General features: G+C 37.4%; 1 protein-coding gene across 11 annotated transcripts in view; it reads left to right on the top strand.

The window, feature by feature from the left end:
- Positions 1–14,606, top strand: part of LOC123520535 (protein transport protein Sec31A-like) — a 123,384-nt gene that overhangs the window by 20,319 nt on the left and 88,459 nt on the right. For all 11 annotated transcript variants that reach the window (XM_045282869.1, XM_045282880.1, XM_045282878.1 and 8 more), the window contains 4 exons: positions 3,301–3,490; positions 4,569–4,699; positions 5,217–5,319; positions 6,950–7,161. In XM_045282869.1, the coding sequence (XP_045138804.1) occupies positions 3,301–3,490; positions 4,569–4,699; positions 5,217–5,319; positions 6,950–7,161 (636 nt within the window). The remainder of the gene's footprint in view (positions 1–3,300; positions 3,491–4,568; positions 4,700–5,216; positions 5,320–6,949; positions 7,162–14,606) is intronic.

Genomic DNA, 14,606 nt, shown 5'->3' with positions numbered 1-14,606 from the left:
TATGTTGTAGTATGTCAGTCACTCTTGAATAAAAACATAATAAATTGGATACGCACGATCTTCCTTTTCTGAAACCAAACTGTCTTTCACTCAGAATGTTTTCACTTTCTAGATACTCACTCCACTTAGCTTTAATTACTTCTTCACATACCTTGCACAATATACTAGTCAACGATACTGGTCTATAATTTAGCGGTTCCATTCTACTACCATTCTTATATATAGGCACAATGTCAGCTCTTTTCCACTCTTTCGGGACTAATCCTGTTCATATGGAGGTTTCCACAATATCAAATACGGGGTTCAACAATTGATCCTTACATTCATTTAGCAACCTCCCAGATATGCCATCAGGCCCCATTGATTTATTAATATCCAGATTACTTATAATTTTCCTTACATCTTCCTTAGTAACCATGATGTCCTGCATTTGCTTTATTTCCGTAGGCCTTCCTCCCATAAAATGCTCCTCCTTTGTAAACACTTTGCAAAAGTTGTCATTCAAAATTTCAGCTATATCTCCAGCATCCTCATATACTTCTTCCCCATTTTTTACCTTTACTATTACCTCCCTTATATTTAGTTTTCCATTTATGAATTTGTAAAACATTTTGGGTCACTATCACAGTTTTCCACCACCCTCTGTTCATATTCCTTCTGTGCTGTTCTCCTTACTTCAACATATCTATTCCTTGCTGTTTTGTAAACTTCTCTTGATAATACATCACTGTTTTTCTTAAGTTTCTTCCATGCCTTTTCTTTGTTCTTTTTTGCTTCTTCACAATTTCTATTAAACCACTGTTTATTATTTAAAGTCCTCTTTCTGTAATATGGCACAAACTTTTCACAGCAGAGTTATACAAATCCATAAATTTATCGTATTTCAATTGCATATCCTTTCCTGGTATACCACGGACCAGTCAATTTCATTAAAGAACTCCCTTATATGGTTATAATTTGCCCTAATTTAATTTAATTTTTCCTCCCTCGTTCCACAATCTTATTCGTGCTTAATTCCGTATCCAGCTCAAAGCTTAGGACATCATGATCGCTTCTCCCAAGGGACATTTATGTTCAATTTCCTCTTTTAGAGATGCCCTGGTAAATACCAAATCCAACCTTGCTGCAACATCTTGTCCCCTGCACCTTGTTGGTGATCTCACCCACTGTGTCATCAAGTTATTTGTTGCTACCTTTAACAATTCCTCTGCCCACTCACCACCGTTCACCACTTCGTAGTCTTCCCACACTATTTCTTTACAATTAAAGTCTCCGACTATCATCACTCTATCCTTTCTGATGAGTTCTTGCTTCATTCTGTCTAGAGTATTTCTCATCACCATTTGGTACTGTTCATATTCCCAAGCACTGGTTCTGGGTGGTATGTATACTGTTATAATATTAATGTCCCTCTTGCCATCTGTTATAAGCATACTTATCACTTCCTCATTTCTCTTACTATAGTTCACCTCCTTCACTATCAGATCTTCCTTAGTAAGAACCATTATACCACCACCTCCTTTATTTTTCTATCATTTCTCCATACTTTGTAGTGTTTTACAACAAACCAGTCTAGCTTTATTTCGGGCCTTAGCTTTGTTTCCACTACACACATTATGTCTGGTTCGTTATTTCTTAGTTAATCCATACATTCTAGCCTCTTAGACAGAAATCCATCTATATTCATGTAAGTCACTTGTATTCCATTCCTAGTCTCTTTCTTCCATGTAATGTCTATTCCGTCTGTTTTATCCACCACTTCTTTAGCCTCCCATTTGTCATCCTCCAAAAAAAACTTGGTCTTTTCCTCCTCTGTTCTTTCGTCATTCCTCTCTTTCACTTCAGTTACAAGCTCTTTCATTTTCTTTCGCTCATCCTGTGACATATTTCTTCTTATGTAAATTGTTTTGGTTTCCTCTGAGTCCTTAAGTTTCCAAGCCCTCCTCAACAAGGCCTCAGCTGCCACCTGAGACTTTAATTTCAATTTTAACGGTCTATTTTTGCCTTCCTCAAAAGCTCCCAATCTCACACTTTCTTATACCTCAACATATAGGTCCTCTTCCTCCGCAGAGATCTTATTCAGTAAAGACTTAATCCTGTTATCTTCCTTATTCCTCCTATCCTGCCAGTTTCTGTTAGTTTCCTCTCTCAATCCTGTTATGATCACACATTTTTTCTTTTCAGCAATATCTCTCACCACATACTCATTTTCCTTTAGTGCCTTTACCATTTCACTCTGCGTAATCACTTTATTTTCCTCTTCCTGTTTTTTCACTATCTCCCTAAAGGACCTTTGTACTTCCTGATGTTCATGGTTCACTTCTTTCATCCTAGCATCAATTAGATTAAGGCATTCCTCCTTGCTCAAGTCCCCTTTGGATATTTTCATCTACATTTCTAGGAGTTTAGCCTTCATATCTTCACATTGTTTCCTTAGTTGTTGGTTTTCTTTCTCCATCTCTACTTTTTCCTTCAATAGCTCTTTATTCGCTATCGTTAACAAATAGATCTCTTTTTTGAACGAATCATTCTCGGCTATAACTCTATCCAGTTTTTCTTCTATGGACAAAATGTTTAGGAACTTACTTTCCAGTGTTTGGATTCTTGCATCCATATCTAATTTCTCCAGTCCTCGTGGAGTAGTTATGAAATATTCAAAATCTTTGGGTTGTCTAGGAGTAGCCGCCATGTTTGTTATCGTCAGCTGATTACGGCTAAAACAATCACCGCCCACACTCTCATCTCAGGGACCACTCTCCATATCCCTTACTTTCAACACTATGCAACAGTAGGACATCAACAAGACACTAACTTAGAGGTACCCAGGCCCTGTAACACCATAGGTATTTTCACTTCTTCCCGTCCGCAGCCAGAGACGAGCCGTCCTCTCTCAGCGACGGCGAGTGTGTGTGTGTGTGTGTGTGTGTGTGTGTGTGTGTGTGTGTGTGTGTGTGTGTGTGTGTGTGTATTTCAGACTTACAGTAGCTTTGATATATTGTTGGATTCAGTAAGCAATGTATATGATATTTCATGTAAATGCATCAACATTTGTAAACTCTGCTGAAGAAACTTGAACCTTAGAAAATGGCAGAATACACATTTTAAACATACAAAGCATTGAATAAGCTTTCCGATTCATGTCTTCAGTTTTAGACGAAACAAAAAAGAAAACTGGAAATTATTGCATAGAAGAGTTTGCCCAACTGATGCTTAGTAATTATCCTATCCTAGTTTTATTCAAACTTGCTAAAACTGCACGAGATGAGTAAAACTGACATTACTTTTTATCTTTCCATCAAGATTTCATGCCTTGCAGTGGAGTGGGTTGGGCTCTGAGACATCTGGTCTCATCTATGCTGGTTGTGAAAACAAGGCAATATACATATATGATGCTGCTAAGCTTCTGGCCAAAGCTACTGACAGTCTTGTGGGTACAACACAAGGCTTACACACTGGACCAGTTTTTACTATTAGTTGCAATTACTTGAAGGTAAATATGGTTACTATTATTGTTACTCTTATTTTTTTTTCTATTTGGTGTTCTCTTGCTATTTACTAAAAGATCAAAAGTTATAGAAAATTATGAACAATAATTTTATTGGACAAAATAAAGAAATGGTTTGAAATGGACTGATTATACAGTGGAATCTTGGTTACTAAACAATTCCCTTTTTAAACAAACAAGTTTTTAAACATAATTGTGAACCCATAATTGCTTCAGCTGCTGTACCATACTTTGGTTCCCAAGAAAAGTTACTTGATTTTAAATACTAAAAGACAAAGCAAAAGCAGTAATTTATTACTAATATGTAGTTTCTGTAAATAATTCCTTAACTTAAGTATTTGAAAGAGAGACTCAGTAAGACAGTAATTTAGTCTTTAAAGCAAGTTAAATGTGATCCTATTGAAGAACACTGATATAAACAAATAGTTTGCGAAATACTCTTTTCTGTATCACACTGTGAAAGGCTTCCATCTCTAGATTGGTGACAGAGAAAACCTGCTCCATTTAAACAGTATCTTCTGATAAGTTCTGTGTTACTGGTACTCCCTGATATGCAATTGTGTTATGGATGCATACTAACATATCCAGACAAATCCATCTATACTTGCCTGCAAGGAGCGTGCACTCTTGAATGATCATAAGAATGAAGTGTAGCTACTAGTTAAGCAGGCATGAGGTAGTAATGAAGAATGATTGTAAAAATGAGATATTATGTAATAGTAAATCATATAGTGGAGAGTACCTGTACGAAGTTTATTGAATACACTCTTTTTGAATGAACAACTCATGAGCTAGAGAATTTGTAGAGTGGCTGTCTTGGCAGAGGATACATCTGTATTAAGCTGCCAAGAAAGGATTGACTAATGTGTGGAATTGAATTAATCTATTTTACCTGGATTCCAATGGTACTTCTGAGCATTTAAAATTTCAAAACGTCATTCAGCAACAGATTAAGTTAGAGAATCAAGGTTATATTATATGTACATAGATAGTACTTTCATGTATGAGTCCCTCTTTGCTTCCTGGAGCCAACACCTTTCATACATGTTTGTATCACCTTCAGGCAAACTTTTTGGCCTGCGGCTCTTCAGACTCTGAAGTGACTGTCTGGGATGTCACTAATCTCAGTGCTCCAATTATCCCTGGCAAGAAGCTCTCCTTGGGTGCTGATGTCACCTGTGTTGAATTCAATAGGTGAGTTAAGCCTTGAAATTTCTTGTGTGTGGCCTCTGACTGCTGTCCTTTTCATGACTTCTGTCTACCTTTGTAGTTGCATGGTAGTGCAATAGATGTTTTTAATTAAAGTGAGCAAATAAACATGTTCATACATGTGTTTTTGAAGTTTATAGTATGTTTTTTTATGAATATTGATATATTAGTAAAGAAATTTATCTCAACATGGTTTTTGTTTTTTTGATAATTTTATATATGTACTTGATTTTAAGAAAATATTAGGTGTTATATCAGATAAGTGTTTGACTTTTATTGTCTCAATTTCAATCTATTAACCCAACATATGGTATATGTTATGGATGATTAATTTCTTTCAGCCTTCTAGTAAGGAATATATTACATTTTTGATCTTATGTTCCATACTTAACCTTGTAACTTATTCTTCAAAGGATGTTTTGGGATCTGTAATGGCAGAAATAACTTCATATGTTTATTAAAATATTCTACTTTATTATTAAAAACATAATCTTGGTTCTAGACAAGTGGAGCACATTTTTGCATCCACTTGTGCAGGCCACTGTGTGGTGTGGGACTTGAGGAAACAGTCTTCTATCATGACCATCTCAGACACTGTGTCAAGGGTAAGTACCAACTTATTTTGAATTTTTATATTTGTTATGTTGCTTGTGTATTTTATTTTATTTTTTTAGTAAATAATACATGCAATGGATGTGGCATCTCTTATAACTCTGTGTTTACATGTGTCTGTGTGTGTTAGTTTGAACATTTAATTTCATGGTAAAAAGGTTAAACAACAAACTGGTTGTCTGTTGTATAGGATCTTAAAGACTAAAAATCTTGTGAGGCTGTACACTGCTGGTCAGAGCGGAAGGCGCGAAAGGGACCACGACTTCCACTCTGACCAAATTTCATTCATCCCTTCTTAACTCTTAAACATACAACAGGATTCGCTTTATGTCACTCTGACAACTCTGCAGCTCTAGTTGTCCAAAGAAGATGATATGTTTCCTTAGTCAACGTTTGCCTGTGGATTGTGTGCTTGATTTTGGATTTCCTTTCATCCCCCTTCATGGCCCCTTTTTGTTGATGCGTGAGCTTACCATTGTGCCCTGTTACTAATTGGTAAGGCTCAAATCTCAGTCATTTGTGCCTTAGTGAGGGAGAATAAGTCATATCAAGAAATTGCCACGAACACTGGCATAGCTCAGAATTGTTCAACGTTGGATCAAAATTTATCGTGAAGGAGGAAAAGATGCTTTGCCACCACCTTATAATCCTGAAGGGCGTAATTGCAGTGTGACCCAGAGAACTCTGAACGTTAGTGAGAGACAGCTTGAGGCCAACCCTCGCATACACAGCAAGGAACTTAAGGCCAGGAACCCTTTTTGCTGGCTGGCTGATTGAAAGAAGTATGCTAAGATATGTGAAAGGCGACATGTGGTACCGGAGTTGCAGTGCAGTTTCAAACCCTTGCTTCACACAATGGTCACTGTAACAGTAAACTTGTATTTTGTGTCTCATTGCAAAGATTGGGACTTAGGTAAGTGGCGTAGAGTACTTTGGTCAGATGAGGCAAGCTTTCAGGTCACAGACAACCAGAGAAACTGTGTGTGCTGCAGACCCGGTAGTAACCCGTTATGATCCACGCTACACAACACGCACAGTAAAACCCAGATTCTTTGATGGTGTGGGGTTGTTTTTCTTACTATGGTCTTGGAAAATTGGTGTTTTGCCTAAGAATGTTCGTATGAACCAAAATAACTACTTGAGCTAATTCTAGATGAGTTAGATGAGTGTATAGAAAAGTGCAATGCTGATACCTTCATGCAAGATGGTACACCGTGCCATACAGCAAAGTTAATTGTTGACTGGTTTGATATCTGCAATATTAGCCTTTTAAAACCTTGGCCCGCAAATTCGCCAGACCTTAACCCTATAGAAAATCTCTTGGCGTACATAAAACTGAAGCTAAAGGAGAGAGATACCTCCTCCCTCCCATGCCTCCAAGCCACTATTCAGGAGATATGGGACAGTATTGACGCTCAGTATCTCCACCACCTGGGTGATTCACTTCCCAAGAGACTCAAAAAGGTCAAGAAGGCATGAGAGCACCCTATCAATTATTAGTTTAGGTGAATACCCTCATTGAAACATATTTTCTGTGTCACTAATCTCCTTCACAGGATGTCACAGTTACCGCACCTTCTGCTCTGACCAGCAGTGTAGATGTAGGTCTCTATGCATTGACAGATGAAAACAAGCAACGTTATCTGGAACCCTCATGTGGCCACTCAGCTGTTGTTGTCAAGTGACAATGACCTCACCCCATGGGCTCAGATGTGGGACCTGCGTTATGCCACTTCCCCTATCAAAACCTTGGAGGGTCATCAGCGAGGTGTGCTCAAGACTGCCTGGTGTGTTCATGATCCCAACCTTCTCATCACTACAGCCAAAGACAGCAAGTAAGAATACAGTCGTATCATTTAATTTTTTATCATTGACTTCATCATCATATATGATATCTAGCAACCAAGTTCTCACTCTGTGATTTTGATTGAGAGGAATGACTTAACCCTTCAACACAATGACAGATTTTGCATCATTGGGGCATTCATGATATATCTGATGATGTGCATACTGCATATATTTGATGATGTGCATACTGCATCATGGCTGTTTTCTGCAAAGATTACCTGTTTTCTTTCATGATACTGTATGAGATCTTTCAGAATGTAGGTTGTATATGATGCAATGGCATACTTGACTTTATCATTATTACAAAGGTGTATGATTTGCTTATACCAGGATAAGTGCTGATGCACCATGCTGGTAATGATTCTATTATAATTTTTAATGTTTCTATGGTACCAATAGATTAGTTTACCTTAAAGATAAACATTTCCTATCATTTGTCATCTTCAGAAAATGACCTTGAGAAGACAAAGTTTTATTTTTTTCTCTAAAAGTTGTGTGGGTTTATCTCATAATGACAATGTACATACCTATTATGAAAAATAATTTACCGTCACCATTATTTCCATAGAGAGAGAGAGAGAGAGAAAGTGCATCTGAGTCAGGCATCTCCCCATCCCCTCCAGCCTGGATACAGTGCTGGAAGCCGTTTCCTGTTTTCCAAAGTAAAGAGGTTAAACCTGATAGCTTGCCTAAACTGACTTGCAGGATCTTGGCAGGGAGTATACAGCATGAAGTGAGACAAAACCATAATTGTCTCCTCATATGTTAATCTACTGGGGCCGTAGTACCAAAGATTCTTACATTTTGTCTTAGAATTTATCTTATCTCTTAAGGAGTCGTAAATATGAGTCTCAGTCTTGGTCTAGATGTGCTGAGAGGGAATTTATAGTCACAGTAGGAAATGTTGTAAGAGTGGAACAGTAAAATCTTGTATTTCTCAAGTTTGAGTTAATAGTGCAATTTTTTTTATTTTATTTTATTTTATTTTAATTTTTTTTTTTTTTGGTGTGTATGTGTGTGTGTATTTACCTAGTTGCATTTACCTAGTTGTAGTTTTACAGGGCCTGGGCTTTATGCTCGTGTGGCCCCGTCTTCATATCTGCACTTATCCAATCTTACTTTAAAAGTATGCACACTCGTTGCAGACACTACTTCTTCATTTAAACTGTTCCACGTCTCAATACATCTTTGCGGGAAACTAAATTTTTTAACATTTCTCAGACATCTTCCCTTTTTCAGTTTTTTACTATGCGATCTTGTGCTATGAATGTCGTGTGTGTGTGTGTGTGTGTGTGTGTGTGTGTGTGTGTGTGTGTGTATTTACCTAGTTGTATTTACCTAGTTGTAGTTTTACAGGGCCTGGGCTTTATGCTCGTGTGGTCCCGTCTCCATATCTACACTTATCCAATTTTTCTTTAAAACTATGTACACTCTTTACTGATACCACTTCCTCACTCAAACTGTTCCAAGTCTCAACACATCTTTGCGGGAAACTAAATTTTTTAACATCTCTCAGACATCGTCCCTTCCTTAGTTTCTTACTATGCAATCTTGTGCTTCTAAAGTCATATTCTTCTCTCAGGATCAGTTTCTCATTATCCACTTCATCCATTCCGTTAATCAATTTATAAACTTGTATCAGATCCCCTCTCTCTCTTCTCTGCTCCAAGGTTGGTAGATCCATTGCCTTTAGTCTCTCCTCATATGCCATCCCTTTAAATTCTGGAACCATTCTTGTAGCCATTTTTTGTAGTCTCTCTAATTTTCTTATGTGTTTCTTTTTATGGGGAGTCCACACAACTCCTCCATATTCCAATCTAGGTCTTATTTTAGTACTTATCAATTTCTTCATCATTTCCTTTTCCATATAGTGAAATGCTATTCCAATATTCCTTAGCAAATTATACGTCTCTCTGAAAATTCTATCAATATGGCTTACCGGTTGATTATTTTCTTCCATTGTCACTCCCAAGTCCTTTTCCTTTTTTACTTTTTTCTAGTTCTACTCCATCTCCCATCTTATAGATTCCCACTGGTCGTCTTTCACTTTTTCCCATTTCCATGACATGGCTTTTGTCCACATTGAATTCCATCTCCCATTTTTTGCTCCATTTCCAGATCTTGTTTAAGTCTTCCTGTAGTATTTCACAATCCTCTTTTGTTTAATGACTGCACAGTTTCGCATCATCCATAAACAGATTTATGTAGCTGTTCACTCCCTCTGGCATGTCATTTATATATACGAGAAAAAGTATTGGTGCCAATACTGACCCTGTGGCACTCCGCTGTCTACTGTTCTCCACTTGGACTTCATATCTTTAACTATCGTCCTTATTTCTTTCCCCCTTAAGTAATTCTTCATCCATCTCAATGTGCTTCCTTTTAAGCCACCCTTCTCCTCTAACTTCCATAGTAATCTTTCATGTGGCACTTTATCAAAAGCCTTTTTTAGATCTAAATAAATACAGTCAACCCATCCCTCTCTCTCTTGTACTTTATCAACTATTCTAGAGTAGAAACTCAATAAATTTGTCACACATGACCGACCTTTTCTAAAACCAAATTGGCTATTTGATAATATTTTGTTGTCTTCAAGAAACTCGATCCATTGCTTCTTTATTACTTTTTCACACATCTTGCATATTACACTAGTTAGTGATACCGGTCTGTAATTTAAAGGTTCTTCCTTCCTTCCGCTCTTATATATGAGAACCACCTCAGCTCTTTTCCACTCCACTGGCACTGTTCCATTTTCTATTGAGCATTTTATGATGTTGTATATTGGACTTGCTAGTTCTTCCCTACATTCTTTCAGTATTCTGCCTGAGACTTCATCCGGTCCCATTGCCTTTTCCTCATCCAATTCCGTCATCAACTTTTTTATTTCAAGCTTGGTTACTTTAATCTCTTTCATATAGACAGTCTCTCTATTACCCTGTGGTCTTTCAAATTTGGATTCCTTAGTAAAGACCTCATGAAATTTACTATTTAACACCACCATTCTGTTTTCTCCTTTTAACCTTTCTATTGTTTCTTTTTGTCTTATTTTTCCATTTATGAATCTGTAGAACAAATTTGGTTGTTCCTTACATTTTTCGACAATGTCCTTTTCATAGTTCTTTTCTTCTTCCTTTCTCACCTTAGCATATTCATTTCTTGCTGTTTTGAAGTTTTCCTTATTTTCTGGATTTCTGTTTCTTCTCCACCTTTTCCATGCTCCATCTCGTTTCTCCTTTGCCCTAGCACATCTTGCATTAAACCAATCTTTCTTTCCTTCTTCTTTAGGTCTATATTTCGGAACATATTCCCTGACCCCAGTTTTGTATATTTCCAAAAATAAGTTATATTTCTCTTGAACTGTTAATGAGTTTTCCATCTCCTCCCAGTTTACGTTTTTAACCCGTAAAGTCCGACAGGCCTTAAATACGGCTGCATAGCACACTTCCGATAGTCCTTAAATGGGGCAGCTACTTTGAGCGCTAATAAAAACCGCGCTAGCATTGGTAGCGCTGCTATATTTGGTCATGACGTAGGCCTATGGTAGTACTGTCGGCTCCCAGGAAGCACACCGCTCTAGCCAGCTAGTCTCCCGCAAATTTCTGTGAGGTGCGTGAGCGTCGTGTCGCGGTGATAATTATGTACGTATTTACTTATTTAAGGAACTATTATTTACAACTATGGCTACTGGTGCTAAGAGGAAGCTAAAGTTTAGTGATAAAAGTGATAGACAAGGCGGGACAAGACGCAAAGTGCACAGGTTGGAGGTAGATCCCGACCCCGCTATTGTGACAACATCGTCACCCACGCTTGATAAAACATACGTAACTATAATCAGCCAATATGGTGAAAACACGAAAACATGTGAAAACACATAAAAACATGAGCAGTGCCTTACATTATGTAAGAATACACATAAAAGCACCTCCCCCGAGTTGCCGCTACCACAATCTTCTCCAATTATCGGTTATTATTCTGAGACAACCATAGTGAGTAGAGCAATAAAAACTTGTAGGATGATGCATTGTCATGTCTACTAACAGCAGATTTTTTTCCAGAGTAATTTATAAGAGTTGATTTTTTTATGATAATTGCGGTAATGGGAGGGTGCGAATTTTGCGGCCATCGGTCTTAGCGGGTTAAAATAGTTCTTGAGATTCTCAATATCAGCCTTTCTGTAATTTAATTGGTCTCCTTTGTATGATTCATCTCTATCTTCCTTTCCTTCTTCTATATCCATCTCTAATATTACATGGTCACTCTTTCGCAATGGGCACTTGTATCTTATATCATCGTTAATTGGTATATCCCTTGTAAAAACTAGGTCTAATCTTGCCGGCTCATCGTTTCCTCTGAATCTTGTGTTTTCCTTTACTCTTTGGACCATCAAATTATCTATCATTAGGTTCAGGAATCTATCTCCCCAGGCATCTTCCCCCATACCACTTTCATAATTTTCCCAGTCTACCTCCTTACAGTTGAAATCTCCTACCAATATCACTTTTCTCCTTTCCTTAATGATTCTTGTAAGACTCCTTATTGTGTCATCTATCATGTCTTTATATTCTTGGTTAGTCTATGAGTTTGTTTTTGGTGGCACATATGTTCTAATGATTGTTAACTCCTTTTTGTTAATATGCATCTTGACATACAGTATTTCTGATTTTCCTTCCCCAAACTCCACTTGATTTACCACTATCTCCTTCCTTAACATCATCATGACTCCTCCTCCTCCTTTACCCACTCTGTCTCTCCTCCATATATTATACCTTTTATCTATGTCTATTTTTATTGCCTCATTTAACTTTGTTTCCACCAGGCATACAATATCTGGTTCTTCTTTCTTTATGTAATCTCTTAATTCTAATTTACTAGATAAAATCCCATCTATGTTTGTATACATCATTTTTAATCTCTTGTTCTTATCATTTTTAGTTAAACTTGCTCCATTCTTTTCTCTTCTTTCTCTTTTATATACCATTTCCTTATCCTGTCACCTATAATTCTCCAAAAAAAATGCCTTCTTCTCCTCTTCTGACCTTTCATTATTTTTTTCTCTTGCTTCTGCCACCAGTTCATTGTGTCTCTTCCTTTCCTCCTCATTTCTATTTTTCTTTATATATATATCTTTGCAACCTTCTGTTTCTCTGAGTTTTGTTTTTCTATATAGTACTTCTTCTGCTGCTGCTTGTGATTTTAGTAATATCTTAATTGGTCTCACTGTTCCTTCTTGATATGGTCCCATTCTATGGATTTCTTCTACTTCCTCTTCTAAGTTCTGTCTATCCTCGTCATTCAGATGTTTTAGTAGGTCTTTTACTGATTTCATTTCGTCTTTTTCCCTTCTTGGTCTATATTTAACATTATTTTCTTTCAGTCCAAAAATAATTACACTTCTTTTTTTACGCAATTTCTCTTACTAAATTTTCTTTTTTCTTGAGGACTCCTATCATTTTGCTTGTCATATTTTCATCTCTTTCTTTTAACTGTTCTTGAAATACTTCTTGAAATGATTCCTTGTCTTTCTTATCTTGGATTTTCCATGCTTGTACTTCTTTTTTAATCATGTCGTGTGTGTGTGTGTGTGTGTGTGTGAATAACATGATTTTTTATTTTTTTTTTATTTATTATTTTGTGTGTATTTACCAATTTCTCTTTAAAACTATGCGCGCTCATTGCTGACACCACTTCCTCACTCAAACTATTCTAAGTCTCAACACATCTTTGCTGTGTGTGTGTGTGTGTGTGTGTGTGTGTGTGTGTGTGTGTATTTACCTATTTGTGTATTACAGGGCCTGAGCTAAGCTCTCTGTGTCTTGTCTCCTTGTCCATTCCTGTCATATCTCTCTTTCATCTGATTGACACACACCGCGTCAACGACATCACTGCTCAGTTTATTCCACTTATCAATGCTACGATGCGGGAAACTGTATTTTATCACGTCATTTAGACAGATGTCTTTTATTAGCTTTTTTCCATGTCCTCGGAGATGATTACTTGTGGTCACCTTTATCAACTCTCTGTCCAGTATGTCAATCTTGTTCACCAATTTATACATACAGGCAACCCCCGTTTAACGAAGGGGTTACGTTCCTAAAAAACACCGTTAAGCGAAACTTCGTTAAGCGAACCGTTTATAACAAGTATAACTTCCATTGAGAGTAAGCAAAGTGAGAGTGCATCATAGTACAGTAAAAGATTTAATGAAAGTAAAAATTATGAAGTTAAACATTTAGGTAGTTTAATTTAAGTCATTATAATGTACACTAATGTATGTAGGTACGTAACTTTATAATGTTGATGATCTTAACTTTATGAAGGGAGGGAGAGTGAAATGGGGAAATACACTAACCGGCAACCTGTGGAATGTAAACAAAGTGCGCATCATGGTACTGCATACAAAACTTATGTACCACATTTCCACAAGGCTTTCCATTTTATCCATTGTAGAGTCACAAGTTCTGGTGGTTCTTTTAGCTTGCAAGGAAGATGAGGTCTCACTAGCCTTCTTAATAGAGTATCTTGACTTGAAAATAGTAGACAGTAGATGGAGTCAAGCCATGGTGGGAAGCGATGTTATTAGTTTTCTGGCCCCTCTCTTGTCTGTGAATAATACCCAGCTTCACTTCGAGAGTAAGACACTTCCTGGTCTTCGTAGGAACTTTAGGCCACATTGCAGGGCGTTTTGGTGGTAAGTTGAACTAAGGAAGATGAGCTGCTGGTGACGCTGTTATGTTTTGACTGGGTAGTGAGTGGTGCGTGTGATCTTGATCTTGATGCTACAGGTGACACAGAATTTCTTCTGAGTCAGGCCTTTGTATCGGCAAAGCCTGTGTTGTCCAAGAGAGGCTTGATCTTGATCTTTATTCTATAGGTGTCTCAGGATTTCTCCTAAGGCAGGCCTTAGTACCAGCAGCTCCTGATGTATTCAAAAGCCTGTCAGCTTGCATGATACAGTGGGGCTTTCAAATTTGGAAAAAAATTACCTGGATAAAACTTTGTTAAAGCGAGTTTGATGTTTGTTAAACGAGCAGATGGTATTAAAATGAAACCTTCGTTATAGCGAAATTTCGTTGTGTGAACCTTCGTTAAACGGGGGTTGCCTGTAGTTATCATGTCTCCTCTTGTTCTTCTCTCCTCTAATGTGGTCAGCCCCAGCTTCCTCAGTCTTTCCTCATAGTCTAACTCCCTGAGTCCTGGTACTATCCTTGTTGCCAGCCTCTGTACCCTTTCTACCTTCTTCACATTTTTCTTCATATGCAGTGACCAGACACAAGCTGCATATTCTAACTGGGGTCTTATTAAGGCACATAATATCTTCTTCATCATTCCTTCATCTAGGTAGTGGAATGCAAGGCCAATATTTTGAAGCATTTTATATGTTTTCCAAAAAATCTTGTTAATGTGTTTCTCTGGTGACAAAGTGTTTTGCACA

The sequence above is a fragment of the Portunus trituberculatus genome, chromosome 47 (assembly GCF_017591435.1).
Source record: "Portunus trituberculatus isolate SZX2019 chromosome 47, ASM1759143v1, whole genome shotgun sequence".
Lineage (NCBI taxonomy): Eukaryota > Metazoa > Arthropoda > Malacostraca > Decapoda > Portunidae > Portunus > Portunus trituberculatus.
The sequence above is the reverse complement of the archived record's forward strand: the minus strand, read 5'-3'. Positions and strand labels throughout refer to the sequence as shown.